We start from the raw sequence: 27,830 nt of genomic DNA, 5'->3' as shown, positions 1-27,830 counted from the left end.
TGGTGCCTACCCTGATGCTAACTGCTGGCTCCCGTCTGCAGGGAGTGCAAGCCCGTGAAGGGCGCCAGGGTCCGCAGGGTCCCCTCCCCCTAAGGCCTGGAGCCCGGGCCTCACTTCTTAGCTGCCACCACAGTCTGACACAGGCCTCTCGCATGCTGCCCTTCTCCCTCCTGGGGCCTCATGTTCTCCAACACACATGCATGCACACGCGTACACACGTGCGCAGACACCACGGCTGCCATCCACCATCGGAGGGAAAGGCTGGGGCCAAAGAGAGAGATGGTAATATCGGTGGTTCCAGCACGGTTCCAACTTTCAAACTTAGAATGTTTCTGATAATGTTTAAGTGACTTCACTTGAAACATGCTGTTTATATCCTAGCAGAAGTGCCCTCCTGCAGCTGCTGCTGGAGCGCCAACCAGCCCGAGCAGGTGGCGCCCAGCACCTGGCCCTGGGCCTGGCTGCAGCTGACCCTCACCCTCCACCTGGGCACTAGTCAAAGCACCTTGGCCTGGGTGCCCTGGAGAGGGCGGCCTCTGGTTTCACACTTGGGGCAGCGGGGGAGGGACACAGGCAGCAGGAGGAAGTCATGAAGTGGCCGCTGGTGAAGGGCCGCTGTCCCACCTGGGAGAGTTTCCCTGCCAGCTTCTCATTTGGACACGATCTCTGACTTAACAATAAACCCCAGACTCCCGACCTCCCAAACACCCCTGCCCTGCCAGGCCCGTCTCCTCTTACCACAGATGTGTTTTCTGCACCTTTTGAGAGCAGCTGTGGGGACCTCAGTGTGAGCCTCCCAGAAGCACAACACACTGGTCAGGACTGGGGACGGGGGCACGGGGGGGCTCTCCTACCACTGCCAACAATGCCCCTGTGAACAGGAAGCCTGAATCCGGGCCCTCAGCTCCCATCTCTCTACCCTCCTCCGCTAGGCACCGGGACAGACACTGGGGCACAAGCTCCCTGCAGGACATCCCAGGTGTGGGGGAGCCTCGCACTCCCCGTGTCAGGTCTGGGGCTCATACTTGGGGCAGGAAGACCCCAGGGTGGCAGTGCGTCGCAGTTCAGGGTTCCCACCCAGCCTGGTGGTTCAGGGGCATCAGCCAGGGGCTCCCCTCAAAGCTGCCTTTCTCCCCTTTGCAGTTGGAGGCTGTGAAAACCGCCCATCAAACCCAAGCTTCCCGGTTTCAGCTTCCTCTGAGGACATCCGCAGACTGGGCAGCTCCACTGGCCTCTGAGCAGTGGGTTCTGGGCCCGTTGTCCGTCCTGCATCTCGTAGCTGCATCCCCTGTGAGGAGGGTGTCTCTCCTCTGCACTCTGTGGCCTGTGTGGGTGTGGATGCATGGCCGCTGGACTCGCTGGCCTGTAACCTTCACTACCACTCCAGGTGTTTTTCCACTTTCTGGCTCTAAAGATGCTCAGGATCCCCCACCTGCTCCCTGCTGCAGCTTGGGGGCAGCCACTCCTCCAGGAGCCGGGTCCCTGTGCGGGGAGGCTGCCGTTAGAAACCCGGCCTGGGTGTCACTGTCTCTGGGCTCCTCAGTGGGGAGAGCTAGGAATGTGCAACTGCGTCTCACCTGCCCTGCGTGAGTGCCAGCCCAGCCTGCAAACTTGCATTCACCCGCCTTCTCTCACATCGTGGCTGCAGAGGCTCCCAGTGTGTGAATGTGGAGGGTGGATCAGACAGGGAGGGGAGCCCCTCTGGGGAGGGGGTCCAGGGCTACGAGGGTAATGGGGTGGGGGAGCAGGACTATCCTGCTCAAAGGCAAGTGTTTCCTGACGCCAGATTCACCACACGCCACTCAGCGCCTGACTGGAGTGAAACCACTGTGGTCCTAAAATTGGAGATATTCTGGTGGTTAGCAACAATTTCACTCAACAACAGGAAAACACAGCATCAAATCAGTTCCAAATGTTTCAGCAAACAGCACAGTGCTTTCTGAATACAGTGTGTACACGTGTGCACGTGTGTGTGAGAGTGAAAGCAAGGCTGCCTGAAGGTGCTGAGGTCCCTGGACAGGAGCGTGTGGTGGATGTGAGCGCAGACCCCTCTCCCAGCAGCACCTGGAAGGGCGCCCAGCTGGTTCCCCTGGGTCAGGAGCAGCCCCTCCATCACGTCTGGGAAGAGGGACAGTGGACCCTGCTTGCTCCTCAGGGCTGAAGACCTCACCGTCACCAACAGCCACGGGCAGCAGGGAAAGGAAGAGTGAGCTTCGATGAGACAGCTGCACCCCGTCCATGGTGAGGAGAGGCTGGGACCTCCACTCAGAAAAAAAGGGAGTCCAGGGCCCTCTGCACCCCCACCCCAGTAAACAAAGGCAGGCAGGGCCCACTCCAGGTGAGAGATGTGCTGCTGACGTGGATCTGTGGGCTTCCTTCTCCTATTCCCACCCCTTCCCAGACCCAAGTGAGGTGTCCCGGCCATGGGGAGGCAGCTTCTCTGATGGCCTGGAGGTGGGGGTCCCTTGGGCTGAGAGGGCCTGGCACCTGCCAGCCAGCAGGGAAACGCAGACAGTCCTGCTGTCCCCAGCCCTCGAGGCACCGGGGCCAGGAGAGCCATGTACCCACAGGCTGGGGTCCCTGAGGGTGGGAACTGCGGTGGGGTGGTGGTGGCCACTGTGGTGGCCCCAGTGAGGACCTGCAACCTACTGCCGAGGACATGCGTCCACGAGGCCTTTGGCCTTTGTTTTGCCCCTCCTGGGGTTTCTCAGGGCCAAGCCCTCAGCCCCAATCCTGGGACCCAGGAGTGGCTACTGCCCCTCCACCCGAGTGGACAGTGGCAGGCATGGGGGCAGGGCTCTCAGGTCACCTGCTCACAGGGAGCAAGCCCAGTGCAGATCCCAGGACTCGGTCTCCAGCTCACTGTCCCCAGCTGACCGGATGGTCACATCAGTCGAGCAGAAACGCTCCCTCTGATGGGCCCTTTCTGAAGACCCACTCGGAGCCTGTTGGCCTCGCTTGCAGCTCCTGGCGATTCAGGACGCAGATGAAAGAGAAGTGTGTGTGCGGGGGGCCTGTGGGGCAGAGTCTCCTGGTCACCAAGCCTGCTCGTCCTCCTCCAGAGCCGCGTCCTGAGGGGCTTCTCAAGGAACCTGTGCGGGATCCTGTGTGCGCCTCCCAATGGGCAGCCCCCGCTTCTTGCACTGCTTACTGTAAAAGTAAGAAAATACACGGCTCCCCATGCTCGTTCAGAGCTGGGAGGGAAGTGAGTTCCTGCTGGGGGGCTGCAGGAGCACGGGCTCCCCATGGCTGCGGCAGAGTGCGGAGCCCTTCTCTGGAGCCAGGCGGGCTTTGGCATTTCCATCTGTGGCTGGGGCGGGCATCACTGGACGAGGGACCCATCCTGGACTTGTTAGAACGACTCTGTTCTTCAGGGGCAAGTCTCCGTGGAAGGCGTGGACGCAAGGGACTGCAGACTACTGGCGACTCCCCAGCCAACGCGGCCTCAGGTTGGTGAAGGGCCTCAGATGCAGACCTGGGAGGGGTGGGGGGGCGCACATCAGACTTTTAAACAGGGGAAGGACATGACCAAGTTAATGGGCTAGGATTTCACTTCAAGGTAAGGTGGGCCTCCCTGAGCCTCTCTGTGCCACAGACATGAGAAGAGGTGCGGGGCTGTGGTGTCTGCATCTCCCGCAAAGAGGATTCCTTGCAAGGTTTCATTTCCAGAAGGCTGGTGCTGCTGGTCGAGCCATGTTCCCGTCTGCAGGTTTACGATCTGCCGAGAGATGTGTTCGCGGGGGTGGGGCCTGTTCTGTGCTGACCTGACGTCAGCAGGGTCCCCGGGCCTCCCTTCTCCAGCCAGCCCAGTACAGCTTCATTTTTGTTTGCACCGAAGCTGGAAAAACCACCACGCCGTGAAGTCTGGTTGTAAACCGTGGAAGTGGCGACTGGAACATCGCACCCCGTAAAGCTCGGCTGCAGCGCCAGTGCTGCCCGTGCTGCGTCCTCGCCGCGCTCACCTATGGGGCCGCAGCTCGTTAGAGAATAAGGCCCTGTGTCCAGGGCTGCCCTACCAGATCCCTGTAACATTTTACAATTGGTTTCCCTAAAAAGAGACGATTTAAAATAAGAAAAACGTCAGGAAAGTGTGGAGAGTGATAAAAATCGTGTAGGAATCTAGCAGGTACAAATCTGCAGGGAGATCTTCCTGTCAGGGTGCCAGTCCCCTCCTCAGGACAAGTCCAAGGACAAAAATGTTTTCCAGCCAGATTCCCATTTTAGGGACTATAAATAACGTGTCTGGGTTTGAATGAGAAAAGACACTCTTGTAACTCTCCTCTGAAGAACAAGTTTCTTCAAACTCTCAAGTCCCCCAAGCCCGTTTAACACACCCCTGGGCTGCACACCCTCTCTGTTGATGCACAGGGCTGGGAGGTGAGGGTCCGTGGCGGGGGTGGGAGGGGGCTTCGCTGGGCACAGGATGCCGGTGTGTGTCCCCAGATTGCAGGGGAGGGGAGACTGCACCTCTTGGGATGAAGAGGCCACATTGCTGTGTGCTCTCACGTGTGGTGGAGAGTGGCCCCATGGGCACTGGAAGGGGCAGGGCCTTTGGGTGTCGGCTGAAGGCTCCTCGCCTCTGTCTGCAACACGCACACAAAACACCTTCTCACAAACTCAGGAACTGCCCTTGGACACAGCCAGCAAGCTAGGACCCCCAGCCTCTCAGAGGTAACTTGGTCACGGTGTCTGCAAGTTCACATTCACTGCTTTCCCAGGAACGTCTGGATGAGGCAGAAGTTCTCTGGCTTGTACAGCTGTGCCTGGGCACTCAGTGACAGCTGGACAGGCTCAAGGGCCACAAAACCTGCAGGTCACAGGCGGCTGGGCTGGGCCAGTGTTCACACTCAGGTTACGGCAGCTCATCTAGAGCATCAGGACACAATGGCCAGTGTTTCCCTGGATGACGCCCTGTCCCAGGAGGGTGCCTGGCCCCTGGAAGGTGGGAGGGCTCTGGAGTCAGTGTGCTAAGAATGAGAACAGGTGGGTGGGGCCGGCTGCAGCTGGTCACCAACGTCTCTGGTGCTCAGCGCATGAGGTAGGTGTGTCTGGAGACCCAAATACAACCTTAAGCCAGGTGCCCCGTGTGTCCCCGGGGGTGCCAGTCAAACTCCGGGACGCCCCTGCCCGAGGACAGCCCCCTGCTGCTCTGTCTTCCATGCTGGGTGCCTCCTGAGCTGGTTCTTGGGGGGTCTCCTGCCCACCTGGCTCTGCCTGCAGCCCTAAGCTTAGCTGCTCCCAGGAGAGACAGTCCTGGTGCTGACCAACCATTGGGGAAGAAGTTCCAGACACTGCACAGGGAGCTGTTTGCCAGTGGATGTAACTGCTCTGCATGCAATTTCTGCAGATGAGCCCACCTCAGCCAGGCTTTCAGGGAGCCCCCAACTACAGGTCCTGAGGTGGAACCTCTCAGAAGGAAAGCATGGGGGACCCTGCTTCCCTGTGCCCAGTGTGGAAAGCCGGCTCCCCAGATCCCAGAGACTGGTCGAGGGTCCAGTTCAGGCTGTGGAACCGAAAGTCAGTGTTAAATTTCCCCGAATCTCCAGCAACACAATGGAGCTAGATGCCCCCAGAAGCACATATAAAACTGTTGGCAATGTTTGTAGTTGATTTACTTGAGACCCAGCTGAGAATGTTTCCTCTTGTATCAAAACCACGGGGGTCTGTGCCTGGCTCCTTCCTGATAATGGACCTCGTAAAACCTACGTGGACATGGAGCGCCCCACCGCGCAGCTGTTCCCAGCGAGAGCTGGTGTCCCTGCTGCCGGAGCTGGGCCGCGTCCGCGGGTGTTCTGAAACTAGCAGTTGCATGTGCGCCAGGGGACAGCTCACACGTTCAAGGCTTCTCCCTGTGGGGCTGTGGCAGACGGGGCAGAACGCGGCGAGGAGCACACTGGGGACACCGTCCTTGCCCTGTGTGGGCCTCTCGGGTACATCCCATGGGGCACGTGGTCAGCAAGTGCAACCCGACCAGACCTGCACAGAACGCGCTGCGTACTTGCCACGATGCTGGGTCTCCACACAGACCTCGAGGGTTCGCCATGATGCTGCTCAATTTTGAAAATTTCCATATAAAGACATAAAGTCACAACAGCAGAAAACCAGGTTTCAGCAGCAACTTGTGAGCAAACCCTGGGCTACAGGTTACTCCCAACTGCACATAACAGGTGCCCAAGACGCAGCCCACGATGCAGCCACATGCGGGCCACGCCCCGTGGTACCTGCCTCTTGGATGCCATGACGACCGCACCTAGGACTTGATGCCACCTTCAAAAGCTCTCCATGGATGTTATTTCTGTGAGACAAGCATCTCAAGTGTTTCACATAAAAACAGCACATGGTGCTGTCTTTACAAGTCTCAGAAACGACAGTTTGAGAGAATGGAAGGGAATTCTGGGATTCGTCAACTCGTCTTCCTTTGTGATGTGCCAAAGCCCGCCTAGTCCAGGTCCTTGAAATCACTGCCTTGCAAGCCACTTCCCCAGAGTTTTCACAAGCACCTGCCCTACATGGGATACACACAACAGTGGACAGATGGGAGACATGTGGTCGGGGCAGAGGCTCTGAGCATGCGTCCCTCGAACTGCTGTTGTGGACCAAGGGAAACAGGGCCTCGTGGAAGGGAGAAGCAGGGTCCAGCCCATGGGAAGGGGTGGGGAGCATTCCCTGACCAGCATCTGACACCTGCCCTCACAGCCACCAGGCTATGTGGATGTGTTGGGCAGAGTGCTTCCACGGATCGAGGTGGGGCAGGGACAGTGCCTGGACAGTTGGATCTCATGGTCACATCTGCATGGGGGCACCTAGCAGCAAAGGCCACCGAGTCGTAGGTCTGCTGTGGCCAGCAGTGTGGATGGCCAAGAGCGTTATGAAGAAGAGCAGAAGGGCGCTGCATCCCTCCCCCGATCCCAGCTCTCTAAGGTGGGCAGGCTCTCAGAGAGATGACCAGATACAAGCACAGAGCCAACTTCTGGCCCTGTCACAGTTGGGCACGTAGCTCCTGCTCCACGGTCGAGGCTCTGGGGTGGATCCCGACATGCCCTGCAGGTCAGTGGTCCCACGGTGAATGGATACAAAGGCTGCCTCTGTGGGCGAAATGCTGCGGGACTTTACAAGTAACAGGAGTGGAAAGTGATTTATGTCCTGGGTTAAAGGTCAGCTCTGAGTGCAGGACTTCGGAGCAAAACAACAGCGTCACTTGTTTACCTCGTTCACGCACTGGGGGTGGGGGAGAAAGACCAGGCCCAGACCAGCTCCCAGGGACACGGCAGACAGGCCCTCGGAGACCACCCAGCGGCCAGACCGTCTTCACAACCCAGTGACCAGAACACACCCCCTTACAAGCGAGTCGCCAAGGCTTGGGGTCACGGCTTTCTCATGCAAGTGATAAGTCCAGCACAGAGGAGTTTTAAGGTATCAATCTGCAGAATCAAAGTACTCCAAAGAGAAAAAGTTCAGTCTTGATCAGTCTGCACAGAGAAGAGGCACCTGGGAACACGAGTTTGCTGCTAAGAGCATTTTGTGCATCTTGAAGCTAAGTGGGCGAGATGTAAACCCGCTGGCACGTAAACCACTTTTACTTTTCATCCTTCCTGCAGCGTCTGACAGTGGCCATGTGCCCAGGGGTCTTCCTGGTGCCCTCACTAAGCGGCCGGGACTGGGAACAGCCATGCAGGCAGAGAACGGACAAGGACGGAAGCCATCGGTGCACTGCTCCAAGGGATTCCGACCTGTGCATGCTTGGGTGGCCTGTGTGTCTCAGCCACAACGATGGAGGCCGCCTACCTCTTCTCTCGTGGTGCCTGAGGATCAATGTTCCTTCTGATAGGACAGACTGAATTCACCAAAAACTGCCCTTCAGTTACGATGTTATTGCCCACGGGGAAGAGCCCCTAAGGTGGCTCTCAGGCCTGGGACTCACAGGGATGCCCTCTGTGAGACAGCTGCGAGACTCTGCCAGGTGCCTGGGCGCCACACAGGAGGCAGTGCGATGCCCCCAGACACGGTGCAGCCTCACCCGACCCTTGGTCCAGTTGGTGAAGATGAGAAAGACGGCACAGGCTATGGGCTGCCCACACCCCTCACAGCAGACCTGCCTCCCGCCGCCCCCAATGCGCTGCCGGGTCCAGGGTGAGTATGGGCCCAGGGCCTGCTTCCTCATTGCCTCTCAGGGTCAGGGTGCTGGGGCTTGGCTCCTGTGACCTCCCGGGGCCTGGTCGTAGTAATATACCTCAAGGACGGCATCCCCGTCAACAGCCAAGTTCAAGGTGAAACAGAAGCACCAGCAAGATGAGAGATGGGCCTGAATGCTCCTCTCACAGAGGCCCCTCCCTGCTGCTCACTTAGGGCCCCTGGTCCTGCCAGTGCAGCCTCCTCTCTCTTCTCACAGGCCCTGCGGTTCCTGTGGCCCCTGCTGCTGGTGGCCACAGACTGGAGTCCAGGTCACCTAGGACAGACCACGTGGCCCAACTGTCTTTGCCCCAGGGGCACAGACAACCTCAAAGGGATAAATCAAGCGGTTCTGCAATCAGCCAAGGGCACGAGAGAGTTCCAGCCCCTACTCCTGACATCAACCCAGTGCCCTCACTCCAGTTCAGTTTACAAAGTGGCTGTTGAAACAAGATTCCACTGAGGAAAGGCTTTTGGTGCTAGAAGGGGCCCACCCCTCCAAACGGCCTCTGAGGGCTGACAACCCCGCCTGACCCAGATGCCATGGGACCCACAACCTCGGTGGCCGACGCCCTGTCTTGCCAGCCCAGCAAACGGGACCCTCTGCAAGCCATCTGTGACCTGACGCCCGCCCGCCCCAGGAGACAGGCCCAGGAGCTGTGGCAGGAGTGTAGGTGGCCACGCCGCTCACCTCATAGTGGAAGTCCATGCAGGTGAGGTCCCGCCAGCACCGATCCCCACGGATCTTGATCAGACCCTGCCAAGGAGACAGAGAGAAGTGTGAGCCACTTCAGAACCAACACGTAAGAGATGCAATGTCACCTGACACCTGACGTGATATGAGACAGAAAGTTTGAATGATGCTTCAGGAAAGGCACCTTCAGGGTGTCTGATGACTAAAAGTAGCCAATGCAGCTCAAAAGAAGCACTGCCTCCTTTCTGTAGAGTCAGTTCCTCCTGTGTTTTCCTTAAAACCCCGTTTTTAGACTCTGACCTTCATCACAGTAGTGCAACCGTGAGGCTTTGGAAATGGGCAAATTTGCAAAAGCACAAGAACACAACCTGTCTCACACGTCTGGAGACGCCACCTGAAATGTGGAAGGGACAGCGTCCCAACTGCTAGGGTGATGACAGTTCAGAAGCTCTGGTGGCCTGGGAGAGAACACTCACCAGCTACGGCACAGGAGATCCTGGTGCTCAGGCCCGGGAGGGGCTCAGGGCGCTGCCGTGCTGCCCAGCCCACCGAGAAAGCTGCCGCGGAGAGCACAGCCTTGCTGAACGGCCCTCAGGCCAGCTTCTCGGGGACCCTGCCGGACTCCCTGCTGTGCAGTGTCCAGGGTGGCCTGGACAGGTGGCCTGGTCTGCAGTCGCAGGGGCACTCTGCTCACGTGCCGGCACGCATCCCCACCCGCCTGCCCTTGGGAATCACAGCTCCACACGATCCCTTCAGAGTCAGAAGCAAACTGCTCCCCGACAGGACCAGACTGGTGCTTGAGACGCAGAGAGCTCTTAACGTCTGTGTCTCATGTGACGGCTGGACTGGAAGGGGAGAAGCTGTGTCCATAACGAAGCAAGCCTGGATGGCAGTGGCTCCCTTGTGGTGCTGGTTTCTGCAACTGCTGCTGCTCCAGGGGCAGGTCCCGTGGCTTTAACCCACACACCCGACCAGGCTGTCTGCGGGGAGCCTCCTCACCGGACGCAGCTGACCGCAGCCCGTGACCACGTCTGCACAAAGCACCTCATAGCAACACCAAGACCGGAGTTCGGTTGAAGACCTGGGGTGGCAGCCCCACCAGGCTGGTGCATACAACTGACCTTCCCGCAAGGGAAGGACTTGAGGGTGGTTGAGGGCTCTAATCCGAGGACAGGACAGTGTGGTGGCCATGGAGCCAGCAAGACAGGATGACTGTCCAGGATGTGAGTCACGGCCCTCTCTGGACTCATCTGGAATGTGAAGCCCACAGGATGGGCTGAGGGAGCAGCCAAGACCTCAGGCCTGGGCCCTGCTGGGCTCATGGACACAGCAACACGAAAAGGAGCAGGGATTATGAAACAACAGAGAAGGTGGAGCGGAGTGTGGCAGCCACGCTGGCTTCTACAGTGAGACTGAATGACAGTGTCCCTGCCGTGCACGCAGGCCAGACACGAGGTAACTGTGCAGCCTCCCAGGGGGTTCACAAATACATCCGAAAGAAACTCCACTATTCACTTCCGGGCACTGTGAAGACCCAGGGGCTGTTTCAAAGTTGGTTTTGGAGGGGCCTGCTGCCTATTTCAGCACCACCTCCCTGGGGTCCTGTACATCCTGCGGTGTAGGGGCCCAATCCTAGCATCACGGGAGCGCGTGTGCTGAGGCAGACCTGTGCTCCAAGGACCTGAGGGTTGCTGTTTAGAGACTCACAGGATGAATCACTTTGAGAAGCAGAAAGTCACGTCTCCCTGGAAACTGGGTTTGCTTAGCCCACAGAAGTGCCAGAGAAGTGACTTCCAGTTTGAACTCTGCTATATAGTCCCGTCTGTATGAAAACAGCACTTGGGACAATCAAACGTGTCCTGCTGACCTAGATCTGACCAAGCCCCTGCCCTGCTGATGCGGATGAACCGCTGGTTTCTGATGAAAACGCACCTGCCCGTTCGGCAGGGAAACTCAGCTGCTGTCACACGATGCTCCCCTGTGGGTGCGGCTCCGCTCCCTGCATCCTTCAGAATCCGAGAGTGGTACTCTTTGGAGACTCAAACCAGGCAAAGGAGAAAAAAAACAAAATAATTAAAATGTCATTCAAATTCTAAGCTGATATGAGACACTTAAAAATCTGAAACATTCTTTTGGGAGCGGAAGATAATTACATTCCTCCCCATCTATTGATTTCTCCCTACAATGCAGATGTCAGATTTTCCACGGATTTTTTTTTCTTCCAGAGTAAGTGTCAAAGGAACAAAGCCTTCTTTCAGCCTTTTTCAGCCCAAAATTAATTCCAAAAAAATGGCACAGACAGGCCAGCAACACACGAGTGACCTACAGCTGTCCACACAACCCCTGCTCTCCCTGGGGAAGGGAGAGTGCTGGGATGCTGGAACATTCCGGGGCGACCGGGGAGACCTCAGGCCTTATGGGCAGCGTTTGGGGGCAGGTGCCCACGGGATGCAGAGGGGCTTCTCTGAGGCTCACAGGTCCAAGAACACGATTCTTAATATCTCCCATTTGGAAATGAGAGAAAGCAAGGCCCCACGCCACAGGAAGAACATCCATTTCTGTAACACTGCAGCAGTCCCATCACACCTAACTGGGTAGGGGGGGCTCCCAGACCTACAGCTGTGGAAGAGGGGGTGGCCCATGGGGTCCTGCACCAGCACAGGGGCTCCCTCCACAGCACCCCCATTTTGTAGACACCACACCCCGTTCTCTCACTGTCACAGCCTCTGCGTGATCTAGAGATCCTTTCTTCCTGATGCAAACACAAGTGACTAGTCCCATGTTCCTTTTCCACAAAGGACAAGCCTCTTTGACCTGGGGGTGGTGAGCACTAACAAAGGGTTTGCAGGTGCGGGAGGAGTGGTGTTCCACCCCGAAGCAGGCTTGCTGGTCTGGGACGCGCTATCAGCCACGCTGGGTGGGGGCCGGCGTGCCCAGTCCTGTCTGACCCGGCAGCACTCTGCATCTCTCCTCCGAGAGCTGAGCTGGGCCCATGGGACCCCACATGCTCTGTGAGCAGGCGGAGGGGGATCCCACGTCTCTGGGCACAGAGACCACTGTGTGTGAGGCTCACTACTTAGCGCCCCTATCCACGCAGGTGGTGGGCAATGCGTCAGCTACAGGGGATCCTGTGGGCTGAAACACGCAGTCGCTGATACTGTTTGTGTGAAATTTCACTGTGCCCACTCCCCAAATCCGGGAAAGCCTGTGACAGCTGCCATGACATCTGTCTGTGACAGCCCTGCAGGGGCTGTGCCGAGCAGGTGGAAGGGACTGTCGCAGGTCCTTCCTCGCAGCTATTTCAGGCCTCAGGCACGACCGTCCTCGTGCCATGGCTGTTCCGAAACCAGAAAGAACCACAAAGTGGGTGCGCAAGGCAGGGGTTGGGGTGGGGTCCGCTGAGGGCCACAGCTGGGGCCAGAGGTCAGAGCACTGCAGCTGGCGCTCTCCAGAAGTTCCTGGATGCCTTTGCCAGGCTGAGGAAGGATGACAGAGCCCAGCAAGAAAGTCCCTTTCTTTGGTTCTGCCCACGCTAATGCGATAAAGCAAATTAGAATAATCGCTCTCATCCCAGGACTGGGCTGGCTCATCAAGGAAGTGGCAGCGACGCCCACTTGACTGTGGTCTTGGTGGGGCACGTCGCATTCCAACACCGATTTAATTATGTTAATTAGATTTTACTGCAGGCACTGACTCTGAGAAAAACCCCCGACTGGAAGCCTCCTTTTCCTTTTTACTTAGCTCCTTCTCCTCGCTAACGGTGTCTGGCCTCCTTTGCTCACCTTTCAGCACCAGTGGCTGGAGCATCTCCAGGACCGACATGCCAGTGTGGAAACTGCTTTAAAGGAGTTCACCCACTCGGAGCAGTCCAGGCCTCCGAGGGAAAGCACAGGACCCAAACGCAGACTCCATGGGCTTCCTGGTGGCAGCCTTGATTCAGCCAGGAATTCTTCCCAGCAGAAGAAGAGAGACTCCGTGGGCCCAGCCCGAGGTCCCAGCAAAAATGGGTACAGGTCTGGACAAAAAGAGGGGTGCCTGCTCTCCAGCGGGGCTCCAAGGGCTGCAGTGAATTACGACCCACCTGCTCCTCATCCTCAAGGTGTCTGGAGTTCAATGGGCTGCATCTCACAGCGATCCTCGTGTGAAAAAGCAAACTCATGATGGCTGAGCTACAAGTCACGTGAAACAAAACACTCCCGTCTTAAATGTTCAGTTCCATGTGTTCTCACGGTTGTGCACAAGCAGGAATCCACCCAAAACAGGACACAGGCTTACGCCCCACAGGACATTCCCCATGGCCACTTCCATACCCGCTGGCCAGGAGGCCATCAAGGCCTGCCCCCACCTCCACTCTGTCCCTGGATCTGGCTGCCCTGGGGTATCACACACAGGGGCCGGTGCCCTGTGGGCTTTGGGTCCGTCTGCACTGCTGCCTTGGGGGCTGGACCCCTCTCCTGGCAGAGTGCTGTCCCTTGAGTGAATGCACCACAGGCTACCTGTCCTGTAGATGGACACCGGGTTGGTTCCCAGGGCTTCTGTTTGGGCAGGGCTGCTGGGGACATGTGTGGACAGGCCTCCGTGTGGACATGGGTTTTCACTTCCCAGGAGTGGGAGACGGGCTCACAGGTAGGTGCAGGTCTCGCCTTGTGGGAAACTGGCCAGTGGCTGTTCAGCGTGGCTGCAGCACCCTACACCCTGCCGAGGAACACACCTACGAGGAATCTTGCCACCCGCAGGCGCACCGACTCAGCGTGCTGACATCAGGGTTTCACACTCAGCCCCTCTTGGGCCAACACAGCTTTCCCATCCTCATCATTGCTCCTGTCCCTTCACTGGTGAGTATGTCCAAGGCCCACACCTGCCTTCCTATTGTGTTGTGCATGCTCTTAAGGTTAGTTTTTGGTCGAACCTCTGCACTGCAAATGTTTCCCAATCTGTGGTTTGCCTATTCCTTTTCTTCTTTCTTTTTTTTTTTTTCATTTTTCAGTTTTACTAGGTAGAATTGTTAACAATTTCATTGCACATATACAACATATTGCGTGTAAATACATATATACAATACACTGCACTTTTTTTTTAGTTTACATATATGTACTAATTGTTTCTAAGAACAGATTAGGGCTTTAGCTTTTTAAACTTACATAGTTACCAAAGGAATAAAGCCAACTACAAAATAAGAATCAACAGAATGTGGTAATACAATCATAAAGGACAGTCAAATGTGCTTACATATATTCAAGAAATTAATCATCTAAGTTATAAATAATAAGTAGTTCATTTGTGTCCTTTTTTTTTTTGGTTCCACGTGTAAATGATATCATATGGCATTTTTCTTTCTTTTTCTGGCCCACTTCACTTAGAATGACGATCTCCAAGTCCATCTATGTTTCTGCAAATGGCATTATTTTATTCTTTTTTATGGCTGAGTAGTATTTCATTGTGCATATGTATGTGTGTGTGTGTGTGTGTACACCACATCTTTATCCAGTCATCTGTTGATGGATATTTGGGTTGTTTCTCTGTCTTGGCTATTGTAAGCCTATTCCTTTTTTTAATGGTGTATTTTGATGATGGAAAAATTTAATATCAATGAAGTATAATTTATCAATTCTTTTTCTTAATGGTTAGTGCTTTTTTGTGCCCCATCCAAGAAATCTTTGTCTACCCCATGGTAATTACCTATGGTATCTTCGAAAAACTTTACAACTCTGGCTTTTATGTTTGTAAAAAACCAAAAAACAAAAAACAAAAAACAAAAAAACTTTTCTTGCCCCATTGATTTAGCCAAGCCCCTTCATTGAAAATCAATCAACTACGAATGTGGGTCTATTTCTGGGAGAGATTCTTTTATGTTTTCTGCTAAGAAATTTTGGTTTTGCTTTTATGTTTAGGTCCATGATCTACCTCAAATTAGAGTCTGGTATAGATGAAATAGCAGCCAAAGCTCATTTTATTCTTCTACACAGACACCCAGTTATTTCAGCACTATTCGTAAAAAATGACTCTTCTTTTTCCATTGACTTGACTTGGTACCTTGGTTGAATATCAAATGACAGTAGAGGTTTGGTCTATTTCTGGTCTCTATTTTCTACTGATCAATGTTTGTAGTTCAGATCAACACCAGACTTCAGTTTTAAATTAAGCTGTAAGATCAGGAAGTGTAAGTCCTCTAACTTTGTTCTTTTTCAAGAGTCTTCTCTTGTCTATGTAAATTTTGGAATCAGCCTGTCAATTCTCACCAAAAAAGATCACTGGGAGTTTGATAGGAGTTATCTTGAATCTCTATATAAAAATATGGGTGAAAGAAATATCTTACCATAATATGGTACATCTGTTTATCATGTAGATCTTTTAAATTCATTATCAGCAATGCTTTACTGTTTTAATGTATGTCTCATACATCCTTAATCAGATTTATTATGAGGTATTTGAGGGGTTTTGATGCAATGGCAGGTAGTATTTTGAAAATTTTATTTTCTAATGACTTAGTAGTACATGAAGTACCATTTACATTTTGCGTTAACCTTGTATCCAGCAACTTGCTAAATTCATGTATTCACTTTAGAAGTTGGTTTTTAGATTCCACTAGGTTTTCTATATGCATAATCAAGTCTGTGAATAAGTTTCATTTCTTCTTTCGCAATCTTTACACGTTTATTTCTTTTTCTTGTTCTACTGCACTAAGACTTTCTAATACTGTGCTGAAGAGCAGCAGCAAAACAGGCATTGGGCCTGTTTCTAATTGCATGCGAATGCTTTCAGTCTCTCGCCATTCTGGAAGTCTCTGACAGAAGTTTGACTTGGTGCTGCACTGTACCATTTGCTTTTTGCATCTGTTGAGATGATAAATTGGTTCTTCATCTTTATTCTGTTGCTGTAGTGAACTGCATGCATTGATTTTCAAATATTAAACCTGACCTTGCATTCCTGTGATAACTGATGTCTTTTTTGATTGCCAGGTTTGATTGGCCAATATTTTGCTAAGGGTTTCTATACCTCTGCTCATGAGGAACACTAGTGTCCACTTTCCTTTCTGTACTGTCCTCGTCAGGTTTTGGTATCACTCTTACACTGGTCACACAACACAATCTGGAAAGTGTTCCCGCCTCTGCTATGTTCCAAAAGAGTTTGTGTAGGTTTGCTGTTATTTCCTCTAAATGTTCAATAGATTTCACTGGTGAAGCCATCTGGGCCTACACTTTCTTTCTGGAATGGGCTTTGATTACAAATTCGATTTATTTACCAGATATGGAGCCATTTCAATTTCCTGTTTCCTTCTGTCTCAGTTTTGGTAAGCTGCATTTGTCAAGGAATTTGTCCATTTCACCTAAGCTGTCATATTTATTGGCCCAAAGCTTTCTTAATATTCCAGGTGACTTTGCAGCAGGATCTCAGTTATCTGAAGACCCTGTTTCCTCACAGCGCCCTTCAACACAGCCTGGCCGTGGCTCCCAGGCCTACTGAAATCTGACCTGAACAAGGCAGGTCCTGTAGGTCTGTATTTCCTCTAGCTGCACACAAGGAGTGTCAGGGCCCCATGGGGTGTGTAGGAGGTGTGAGCACACAGAGCTGTGGGCAGCACAGGTGGTCAGCAACCCTGCTGATGAGGGAGAAGGGACTTGAGGCCGCTGTAGCTTGCAGGTTACATGGAGGTTCACCAAGGTGTGAACAGGAACACACACCTTCGTGCCACCTCAGGGGGCTCGCAAGCTCATCCTCATGCCTGACTCTCCAGACCCTCCTCTTGTGCTGCCTCCCCTCCATTCACTTCTGCCCTGCGCCCGCAGGAAGGCACAGGTGAGGACCCTGTGCAGACCTGCGCCTCTGCTCCAAGGAAGGAAGGGGGAGGGCTCACTTGGGCCATGCCAGCCCTCGATGCAATGCGAGGAAGAAGGGGTAGCAGGGCCTGGTCCGCTTTCTCCCACCAAGAACTCGCTGCTCGCAGCCTGGCCTCAGGACACCCAATGCACAGAACCACCTGCACGTCCCTCAGGCCCCAGCTGAGGCCTGGAGCCACACAGACGGAGCACTTGAATTCCAGTTCCAGTTCCAATTATGCCAATGTGGGGTGACCACCCTGGCCCTCTACATCAATGGGAACAAATAACTAAACGAGAGGAAGCAAGACGTCCCATCACTCAGCGCAGGTGGCGGTCAGCATGGGTGGGCAGCCGCGCCTGAGGGGCTGTCTTGAGTTGCAGCATCTGGCTGGGCTGATGGTCTTTCCAGGGCTTGAAGGCACATGGTGTTTGTCTGGTGCTCAGTGGAGGAAAATCCAGCTTAGTGGGGTCTGCATGTCTCTGCTCTTTGTAGGGCTGATGGGCCATCACCTGAGGCTCCCCCTGCTGTGACCTCTTGTGAGGTTTCAGGAAATAACTTACGTCCTGCCCTGAAACACGTGACTTCTGTGGGACCCTCACCCCACTGCCCTGAGAATTTCCAAATTCCCCTAATCAACCCACACCCCATATCCCAGAGGTGACAGTTTCCCTGGCTTTGCTGGTTCCAGAACCTCCCATACAAGGACTCATAGGGACACCCTTCCGTGGCTGGCTCCTCTCACTCAGAGCGATGCCTGAGGGATCAGCACTGGGTCCCCGTCCTGCTGGCTGGTTTGCTTCTGGGGAACTTGGCACGGGCTAACCCCACCCTCCTGCTGGTGGACTGGTTGGTTGGGGTCTGTCTGCCCCATGTCGACACTCAGCACCCGCTGGTGGAAAGACTTTTCCTTCTCAGTTGAACTGACTTGCTGTCTTGTCTGTGATTTCAGTGTGGGACTTTTTCCAGACTCTGACTCACTCCACTGACACCACTCTTAGCCTTATGCCTCCCCAGCCACCTCGATGGCTGTGTCTTCTGGAAAGTCCTGGATCCAGCTGTGTGACACCCACAACATTACTCTCATTCAAGACTGTTCTGACTTTTCTAGGTCCTGGGCATTTCCACGTACACCTAAGAATCAGTTCATCAATTTCTAAAAAGAAATCCCTTCTAGATTATGTTTGGGGCTGCATGAAATCTACACATCAGTCTGGGGACAATTAGCTGTTAAGCAGTAATGAGACTGCTGATCATGAACATGGACAATCCATCTGTACAGGTCCTCGCTACCTCCTCCCAGCAAGAGCACACGTGGCACACTTCTGTGAAACTTCCCTAAGTATTTCATGGTTGTGGGTGTTTTTAGTGCTACATTTTAAAATTTCATTTTCTGACAGATTTTGCTAGCATGTGGAAATATACTGATTTTGTACACTGGCCTTGTAGTCGTGCACTCCAGTTAATTTCACTCACTAGTTCTGCCGACAGCTTGTGATCTTCCACATACATGATCTTTTCGTCTGTGAACACAGATGACTTTACTTCTTCCATTCCAATCTTCAGGGCTTTTATAACTTTTCCTTGCATTACTGCATAAGCTAAGATCTTCAACACACTGTCAACTAGGCAGGAGGAAGGTAGACATCACAGCCCTGTTCCCAGACTTACAGGAAAAATGTTCAATCTTTCACCATTTACTAAGACATTAGCTGTAGGTAGTTTATATAGTCACCTTTCATCAGGTTGAAGAAGTTTCCTTCTATTCTGAGTTTGCTGAGAATTTTCTTTGTTAATTATGAATAAGTATTTAATTTTGTCTAATGTTTTTTCTACATCGATTGAGATGATCATATCATTTTATATCTTTTTTCCTTAAATCTGGTAACTTGGTGAATTACATCTATTCAGTTATACCCAACCAATCTTGTATTCTGGGAAAAAAATCCCACAAGGTCTTGACTGATTATACTTTTCATGTACTCTGGATTCATTTGCTAATAATTCCTTAAGAATTTTTTGGTTGTGCTCTTGAAAAATATTTCTCTGTAATCATCCTTTCTTGAAATATCCTTGTCTTCACTGGCCTCTGAAAACTAAGCGGGAGTGGTTCCCTCTCTCGTGTCCTCAATGAGTATGTGTCGGATTTGCATCGTTTTTCCTTAAATATTTTATAAACCCTCATCAGTGACATCATCTGGGCCTGGAGTTTTCTCAGTGGGAGGTACTTTCTGTTTGTTTTAATGACTCGGTTTATAAAATGAGTCCGCTTTTCTGCCCCTTCTGTGTCAGTGTTGGCAATCTACATCTACGTTCCTCTAATTGCCTCCTTCATGTGCTTAAAGTTGCTCACACTATTTCTCTTTAACTTTTTATCACTTCAGTTCTACTAAGCCACCAACCCCATTTGGATTTCACCAGCTTCCCAGTAGCATCCTTTCTATGAACCAGTGACAACCCAGGGTGATGACACTTAGCAGCCGTGCTCCCTGGCTGACAGCCCCTCAGGCAGTAACAAAATGCTTAACTTTATGACACTTGAGAACACCCATCAGAACGTTTGAAGGATGTCCCTCAACTGATGTTTTCTCACAATTAGATCAGAGGATGCATTTTTGTGACAGAAGTGATGCTGTGTTCCCGGAGATCTTTCTCTGCACCAATACCTCCTCTCTGTACTCTGCCCCCCGCCTCCAGCAGGAAGTCCTCCAGCCTTCCATCACCTTGACTGCCTCCACTTGGCAAGGTCCCCTGGCCCCCAGGCAGTCCAGGGCTCAGCTCAAGTGTTTCCCTCTGGACCCCCATCCCACCCTGTCTGTTGTCTGGTGTGAAAACAGCTGCATTACCACTGTGTCCAGTTTCCAGCTGCTTCCAAAGAAGGGTCACCTGGTTCCATCTCTTCAGAAGAGCTGAGCTCACAGAGGCCCTACAGATGGGGTGGGGAGGCCGCACTGACTCTACCCTGGGCATCTGGAGGACCAGGCCATCCACGGGCACAGTGGCCAGGAGGGCAGCTTCCTTTCTTTCTGCTCGACACCTCCACCTGCATGGCCCAGGATCCCCTCTGAAGCTTGAGGCTGAGCTCTGAAAGAGCCCATCTGTCCTTCAGGGGATGTGAGCCACCACCAGACCACAAATCAGCAGCAGGCCTAAACAGCCAGGACAGCCTGGCTGAGCAGCAGGTCAGGCCTGGCGGCGTGTCACAGGCAGCATCACACTTGCCAGGTCTGCTCACCATCTGTGGATGGACGTCCTGCTGCCGTCACTCCTTTTTATCAAGTCACCTCTATTCCTCTGCTTTCCAACGAAGGAAGATTAATAATATCCAACATGCAGACTGAATCGAGTAATTACACCTTTTAGTGCACCTGATAATTTTTCACCCAGCTGGCGCTAATAGTCAATCAAAACGCCATAAAAGGTGCTTTAGAACATGCTAATGACTTGCCGCCTCTGGGAGGCATGTGGGAGTTTGTGCTCCGCACAGTCTGACAGCTCTGTCACCCAGTGCTCTGCACCCAGCGGGCTGGTGTGCTGCTGGGGCCTCGCCTTATGTGTCCCACCCAACGATGCTGCTCTTCCAGCGGGGTCCCCGAGAAAGTTCTCTGAAACACTGCTGTTTAAAGCTCTCTGACAGAGAATCCAAAATTAAATCCTAGACAGACGAGGAACTGCACACTGCTAAGAAGATCTGTACGGCGACGAGACAGCTCACAGTTTCAATGTTTCATTAAAGGGAGCCATGAAAACAACTCCTATCTTCCTCACTAAATGGAAAAGAGAGTTTAGAGAAAGCATCACACTTTACTGTGGAATCTGGACCTCAGATCACCCGACATGGTACTTCCAAGTATGTACAGCTGCTCACACCCTACTGGGTCGGGAACCTTGCCAACTAGGCCAGTCCCTGATGGTGAGCTCTCCGACCACCATGCACACCTGTCCACCCCTCCTGCTGGTGCTGCCGCTGCCCTACACAGAGCTTGTCCCTCTGCACCCTAGCTGTCTGCAGCGTCCCTGGAGCCCTGGCCATATGGCACAGACGCAACAGTTAACCGAACCACGGCATGACAGCCAATGCCCTGGGTGAAGGGAAGCCCAGGAGCATGGGTGCTGGCAGAACTGATGGGAATGGGAGGCCCCTAGAGGACGCCCGACCTGCTCGAGGACCGGTGTGTCCCCTCCATGGGGCAGAGGCCATCAACTGCGAGCTGAGAGTTGGCACCGGCCAGGAAGCAGGCATGATGGGGGCAGCAAGACAAGCTCCCATGGGCCAAAGCAAAGACAGGGGATCAGATACAGACAGCAGCAGAGGATATGACAGTGTCGGAGGGACAGGGATCCAATGTCACATACAGAAGCCTGGAGTAAATGGGACGTCTGATGAGGAAGGGACGGCCTGTAATTTAGTAAGTAGCCCTTATTAATCACACAGTGAAAAAAAGCGACTTCCCAGGAGGACCAGCTGGGCCTGCCTGAGTTGTGACAGGACAGTTGGACGCTGCCCCCGAGGGGAGAGTGAGAAGGGCCTCCTGCTGGTCGGGACACCTCGGACGCCAGCGTCGGCCCTGGACAGGGATGCCAGCGGGTAGTTGGTCAGGAGCTCACCCACTGCACTGTGCCCTGCTCTTCCACAGGCTTGGGGCTATTCTTCCCAAGAACAACTTACAGCAACAGATAAAAGAAATGAGTATTTTATACTGATCCTAGTGTAAAAGTCAGGATCCTACAAATGAAGAGCAGAGGTGGGAGAAAATGTGCACAGTCACCAAGCCCTTTGCCTAGCGAAGCGCCTCACTCCTGATTTCAAGGTGATGTTTCTGAAAACTTGAAGGTGCAGTCAAAAGCGAGACGTGCATCTTCCAAGGCTGCTTGAATGTGGGAGCTGTGAAGCCTGGTCCCAGGGCCCAGGAGGAGGGTGTGAGGGGAAGAGGCTGAGCTGCCCCGAGCCCAGACAGCTGAGCACCTGGCCTTTAGGAGAGACGCCCCGACCACATGGTGAGGGGTCCGGGAGAAAAGACTCAGCCAGCAGAGGAACAGACAGAAAGGTGTGAGGCCACTCTGGGGTGGGGTCACAGACGATGTCATCTCCTGACCTGTTAACACGCATATCGATGTTTCAGACACTCCACACACCAGAGGAGGGCTGGCAGGGACAGGGCAACTGGGGGGCCCTCCTGCCAGTGTCCCCACGAAATGACTTGAGTCCTGGTTGTTTCCCACAGAAAAGGTCTGGGCTAAGGGCCAGAGGGGCCAGTGGAACATCAAGTGCTCAAAAATAGGCCTCGGACATCACGGAAGCTGCAGAAAGGGCACCACTGGCCTGGCCGGCGGGAGGACAGCAAGGCAGTGACTCGTTTCTAGAACATTTCCCTCCAAATATGAAAAACAGAGGTTCTACTTACCGCTCCGAGCATGATTCTGAAAATCAGCCACCGAAAGCCCCAGAGGACGATGCGGGACGTGGGGGTCCCCCTGGGCAATGGGGACAGAGTCCAGAGAGGGCACAGGAAGATTCCCAGGAAGCCTGTTTCCAGAAGCTGGGACTCCCATCCTAAAATGAGGAAGAGAGCATGACAGACACATGAGCAGCAGCCGGACACTTCCACAACAGCACCAAACTCAGCTTAACCCACAACCCTTAACACAGGACAGTCAGCGACCAAGCCACAGCGCCCAGTGAGCCCCGCAGCTCAGACCACAGCTGCTCTTGCAGAGTGCCCCCCAGAAGCGGCCCGGCCCAACCCTGAGGATTCATCAGGGTGGACACAGGCACTGAGGAGGCTGGATGACCTGGACGGGAGGTTCTGAGCACAGAGCAGGCTGTGGCCCAGGGGGCAGGGGAAGCAGGCGCAGGTGTGGAGCCAAATGTGCACAGTCACCAAGCCCTTTGCCTAGCGAAGCGCCTCACTCCTAGCGAAGCCGCCCCGCCTGCCCCACCCAGGCTCTGCTGGACGTGGGGGGCCAGTCATGCCTCTTGCTGGGAAGTGCACTGTGAGGAACACTGAGCTCTCGCCCCCACGTGGAGACGCCCCTCACACCGCAACACCTGGAACACGGTGCTGGTCTCAGGCCGTGTCAAGCCGCCTTGGAAGGAGCCTGCACAACCTCCTCTCACTCCCATACTGACGAACCTCAAAAACATTCTGGTATGTCAAAGACACTTCAGACAATGGCACACACTACGGTTCTATGGATGGAGGTTCCAGAACAAGCTGCACCGATGCAGGTGGAAGAAATTGGAACATGGCTGCCTGGGGCAGGCGGGGGGGTGGTGTCTGCACCCTCAGTGGGGGTGCACTGGCCAGGACTCACCAAAGATACCCTCAGGTCTGTGCATTTCAGTGTTTAGGGCTGGATGTACAAATTTTGACATCTGCAACTTACTCTGAGATGCAGCGAATGCTGAGATGGGGAATGAGCAGACACGTGAGAAGCCGGTAGGGCAAAGGACCAACCTCACAGGATGTAGGTGGTAGTTTGTGGGTTTTCACTGTACAACTATTTGACACTTTTCTGTATTTGAGATTTTTCATAATAAAATGTCGAGGTAGAAATATCATTTACTCTTGGATGCTCTGTGGATTTCTGAAACCCAGTTCCAAATCAGTTCTTCATTTGGAGAGAAACAGGTGAGTCTGCAGCAAAGCAGTGCCTGGGAGCAGCAGTGACACCAGCGCTGACAGGCGACATCAACAGGTGGACCATCGCCCAGCTAGCGTCTCCAGGGACTTGCTGCTTTGCTGAGCCACATGCATCTGTGCTGGGTGCTCTGGGGCCGCCACAGTGTACTCTGCACCCATCTGAAGATGATTCCTGAAGCAGACATAAGCCTGGACAGGGGTGCCCTGAGGAGGGAGCCAAGCGAGGCGGCGGCCAGAGCCCACAGCAGCACCAGGCTGTGGCCAGGCCCCGACTGAGGGTGGGGGAGAGGGCCCTGCCAGCACAGCTGTCACTCAACAGAAGAGGGAAGTGCAGAGCCGAGACGGGGATGCGTCGGTGCCACCCTTCTTTGGGGACCTGGTGTGTGGGACGCCCCCGCCCAACACTGGGCACACACCTGACCTCCCTCAGACACCACGAGGGCAGAAAGCAGGAAACGTCGGTGTTTGGTTTGTTTATAAGACTTCAGACAACACACCCATCGCTTGTTTCGTCTCCTTCCTCCCTGTTCACGGGATGGGAAACCTTTGTGTCACAATATGCTTCAAACTCACCTTTCTTGTCTCAACAGGAAAAACTGAACTTAGTTCCTCATGTGACAGCTTCTCTAGTTTTATCCTGAGAGATCATTTTCATCAAATTTGGACTCCTTTCACATGGGGTGCACTTTACTACATATGTGATTTTATGAGAGCAGAACATGGAGTGACGATCACGGCTCTGAGTGGACCGTACACAAACTTCCACCTTTTGAGAAAGTACCTCAAAAGTCACTTGTTCCGACCCCTTCTCTACTTGGCTGTGAGAAAACTCAGGGGCCACAAGGCCCATGCCTGAGGCCCACATGGCTGCACAAGTAGGGCAGGTGGACACGGGTGTCCCGGGCAGAGCCAGACTACGGAGAAAGCATGGCTGGAACACCCCAATTGCCCTGCCGCAGGCATGGGGACCCCGCCTCCCTCGTGCTCCCTGGAAATCCCTCAAGAGCTAGCAGACCCCACGTGGGCATGCGGAGCGGCCCCCAGAGCACGGGCCTGCCTTCACTGTCACCTCACTCTGCACAGACTGTGGTGCACAGAATTTTAATGTGCAGCGTGAGTGACACTAATCAAAGTGACATGCAAGTGGCAGAGCCCAGAGACCCGCCTACATGCCAGGAAGCAGGTGCTGGGCCTGCTGTCACCTTAGGGATATACATGTCACCTGGCCCTCCTGCCTCCTTCTGAACTGGGGGAGCCTTCCTTACCCTGCTGGGTGCATCTCCCGCCACCCCGCCCCCAGCTCACCAGAGCTGTTTTCCAGGCCAAAGCTGAGGCTGCCTCCTCACTGGCCGCCCCTCCAGCCACCAGCGCTCGCTGGCACCGCTGGGGAGGAGAGGGTGGCCTGCACCCACCTGCTCTGCTTCCTCTGTTGGGGTCCCGCGGGTGTCAGCAGCTGCGCTGCCGGCACAAGGAGCACCATTGTTCTCTATGGGCCAGAAAAACAAACATGCGGGTGCTGCTGGGTGGTGCCGAGGAAATGCTGAGCCCTCCGCCAAGATGCGCGCTTGTGCACGGACCTCTCCGGAGGGATAGCATCTGGCCCCTTCATGGGGGCCCAGGAGGTTCCACCCATGGGAGGGGGCATCCCACCAGTGGCTTTGGGGTGACAGTGAGCCAGCGCCCAGGAGCCACACTCGCCTGCTGCTGGAACTCTCGCCTCTGTGGCTACTGGCTCTTTTTCCAGTAACGCAAACCAGCCTGGACCAGCCTTATCTGGGGAGCAACCACATGAATGGAAGCGACACCCCAGGGGCTGAGGACCAGTGCCCTGCCCTCCACGCTGGACAGAGGGGTGGCCTTAGGCTGAGGTACAGGTGTGGGCGGCCTCCAGCTTGCCAGCTGTCTCCAGGGACTGCCCCCCACAGGCAGCAGGGCGGAATGGGCCGTTGGGGACGTGCAGGGTCGCCCAGCCCCACCCTGAACAGAGCTAGGGGCTGGCCGTGGTCGGTGGCCTCCAGGTTTGAGGGTGGCCACAGCCCTTTACTTTGCTGTCTATGTGCAGCTTGGGTGCCTGCAGGCTAGACCCGCCGCGGCCAAGCAGACTCAAGCGGGTGGAGCTGGTGGACACTCGTTGCTCTCCTCCTTCTGGCTTGTGTTTCTGAACCCACGGCCCAGGACACATGGCTCGTGTCTGCCAGAGCTGCACGCCAAGTCTGAGGAAGGCCCACGATGTGCTGAATCTGGACTCCGGGTCTGACCTGTGACTCGCAACTCCCTTGCTCCTCCACGCAGCTCAGACACTTGCTCCCCAACTACTCCCACCTACACGTGGTGCTGACGTTCGGCTCTCTCCTTGGGGGCCTAGGAAGATCAGAGAATCCCCCTCCAGGAGGCCTGGCGACATGAAGCACTCAGTCAACGGGAAGCGGGTGCTGCGTCTCAAGATGGACGCGGGATGGGCCTGGCCGCTCCTCGTGGGGGAGTCTCACTGACTGTCTGCTCTGGACGGGGAAGCCGGTGCACCCACTCCGGCTGACGAGGAGGCTCAGAGCAGGCTCTCCAGGTGCCAGGCACTGTGGTCACCCAGAGTCAAGGCTGCACAGGCTAAGCTGCTGCTGAGCAGGGAAGAAATGTGGACTAAAACAAGGTTTCCATGGCGGAGACCACCTGATGGCCACTCTGATACCAACTGAGGCCTCACAACCTCCTCGAAACTCTCAGTTACTTAGAGAGAATAATTAAGTGTCGCAGGCGTGGATTCTTCAAAGATGACAGCACCATCCCCGTTATGAGCAGGAAACCCATTAGCTTCATGGTTAAAAATGGGAAAAGGAGAGAGCACTTCCCTCCTGATGGGCTGTCACTCGCCTGAGCCAGCCCCGCCCCCAGCTGCCCTGGGGAGCACTTGCAGCTCTAAGTCACTCTGTCTGTAAAGGGTATGTCTCTGTCACACCAGCCCATTTTGCAGTCACTGGTGGCAAAGGGCAGTTTTACACCTTGGGGACAAGAAAGTGCCCAGATGCAGTTCTGGGGCCACCGTGTCCCCACAGGTGCCAACACCTTGCTCTGTCGCCAGCATGCCACCGTTAAGCGCAGCTAGAGCCATGGGCAGGTGGGGCTCAGAGACCAAAGAACGAGGTGTGGGGCAGCAGTAGGGGTGCCGTCTGGAGGGATGACTTAGACTTTGGCCCTGGCAGAACCACTGTGAGGTTCTGCATCCTGCTCACGGCATCCGCAGGACCTCACAGTGGCCACATGCTTGGATCAGTGGGCCAGTGGCGGCACTGGGGGAGGGCTGGGAGGGAAGCCCAGGCAGAAAACATGGTCAGCAGTGGTGGGACATGGAGGCAGCCCCAATTCCCTCTGCTGTGACACCCACCAGGTGCTGTTTACCCACTCCCTGCTGCCGCTTGCCGACCTCAGGCAGCGGGAGAGGAGTGTAGACTCTGGGCTGGTAAGCTTGGGTCTGTACTCAACATGTGAGGCCCGAGTTACTGGAACATCTCCGGCCGTCGAGGTCCAGTAAAGTGACTTCTGTGAGTGATCAACACCTGAGAAGTCCCAGCTCCACAGAAGCGGCCGACCTTGGACTGGGCTCAAGTGGCAGGTGGAGAAAGGGCCCCTCTTCTGGGCAGAAGGTCCAGGGGTACAGGATGCGCCCTCCACAAACCCTGACAAGTCCGGTCCTGCTTCTGCTACTGTGTTCCCTCATGACACTCCTGTTCCGCAGAGCTGGGCCTGAGAGTTCTTACTATTGCCACTCGGTGTATAAGGGAGATTCCACTTGAGAAAAACTGTCTTGCGAGAGCACAGACGGTCAGCTGCGTGTGGAGGTGACCCCGCACTGGACAAGCCTGGAGCTCACTCCCTCAAGCCAGCTGGTGCCCTGACTCCCACTGGTGCAGAGCCACAGATTATGGAGAAAAGGACAGGCCTTGCTGTGTTGTGTCTCCCTGAGAGCTGGGCCTGGGTGGGGAGGGACCGCACAGCAGCCAGGAGTGGAGGGAGATACTGTCCCTGAACCGCCAGCCCACCTGTCACCCAGACAGGATCTGGGAGAGCCACAAGCTGCCAGGTGACTGCTACAGACACTGCTCTCCAGAAGGGCACACTCCACCAGACTGGCTGAGACACTTTCCTCTTTGGTTGAGACAAAGCACAACATGAGATCAGGTTTAAAAAAAAAAAAAAAAAAAAAAGGGAGGTTTTCCTTCAGACAAAATCCACCTGTCCTTCACCTGGAAGGGGCATTGGGCTACTGTAAGGTCAGGAAGCCCACCCGGCCTGCAGCCTTACATCCCCCTCCTAACAGTCACCAGGCCCCCAGCCACAGCCAGGATGGCTGCATGTGCACGGGGAGGGGAGGGCATCAGCTTGCCCAAGTCCACACACCCCTTCCGCTCGTCAGAACTGCTTGGCAGAGTTGTCCTCGCTGTAAGGAGAGACTGGGGCCCGTCCTCCACTGTCCTCAGGGCCCAGGAGATACTAACACCAACCCCGCCCCA

General features: G+C 54.5%; 1 protein-coding gene across 7 annotated transcripts in view; it reads right to left on the bottom strand.

The window, feature by feature from the left end:
- LMF1 (lipase maturation factor 1) overlaps positions 1–27,830 on the bottom strand; it is an 87,538-nt gene that overhangs the window by 23,055 nt on the left and 36,653 nt on the right. For 6 of the 7 annotated variants that reach the window (XR_004312721.1, XR_004312722.1, XM_032460606.1 and 3 more), the window contains exons 4-5: positions 22,087–22,235; positions 8,861–8,926 (exon numbers count right to left, since the gene is read on the bottom strand). Coding sequence is in view for 5 of the 7 variants with exons in the window: in XM_032460606.1 (XP_032316497.1) it covers positions 8,861–8,926; positions 22,087–22,235 (215 nt within the window). In the remaining 2 variants the exon portion in view is untranslated. The remainder of the gene's footprint in view (positions 1–8,860; positions 8,927–22,086; positions 22,236–27,830) is intronic. The other variant, XM_032460608.1, reaches the window with a different exon arrangement.

The sequence above is a fragment of the Camelus ferus genome, chromosome 18 (assembly GCF_009834535.1).
Source record: "Camelus ferus isolate YT-003-E chromosome 18, BCGSAC_Cfer_1.0, whole genome shotgun sequence".
Taxonomy (NCBI): Eukaryota; Metazoa; Chordata; class Mammalia; order Artiodactyla; family Camelidae; genus Camelus; species Camelus ferus.
This window is presented reverse-complemented; position numbering and strand designations above follow the sequence as displayed.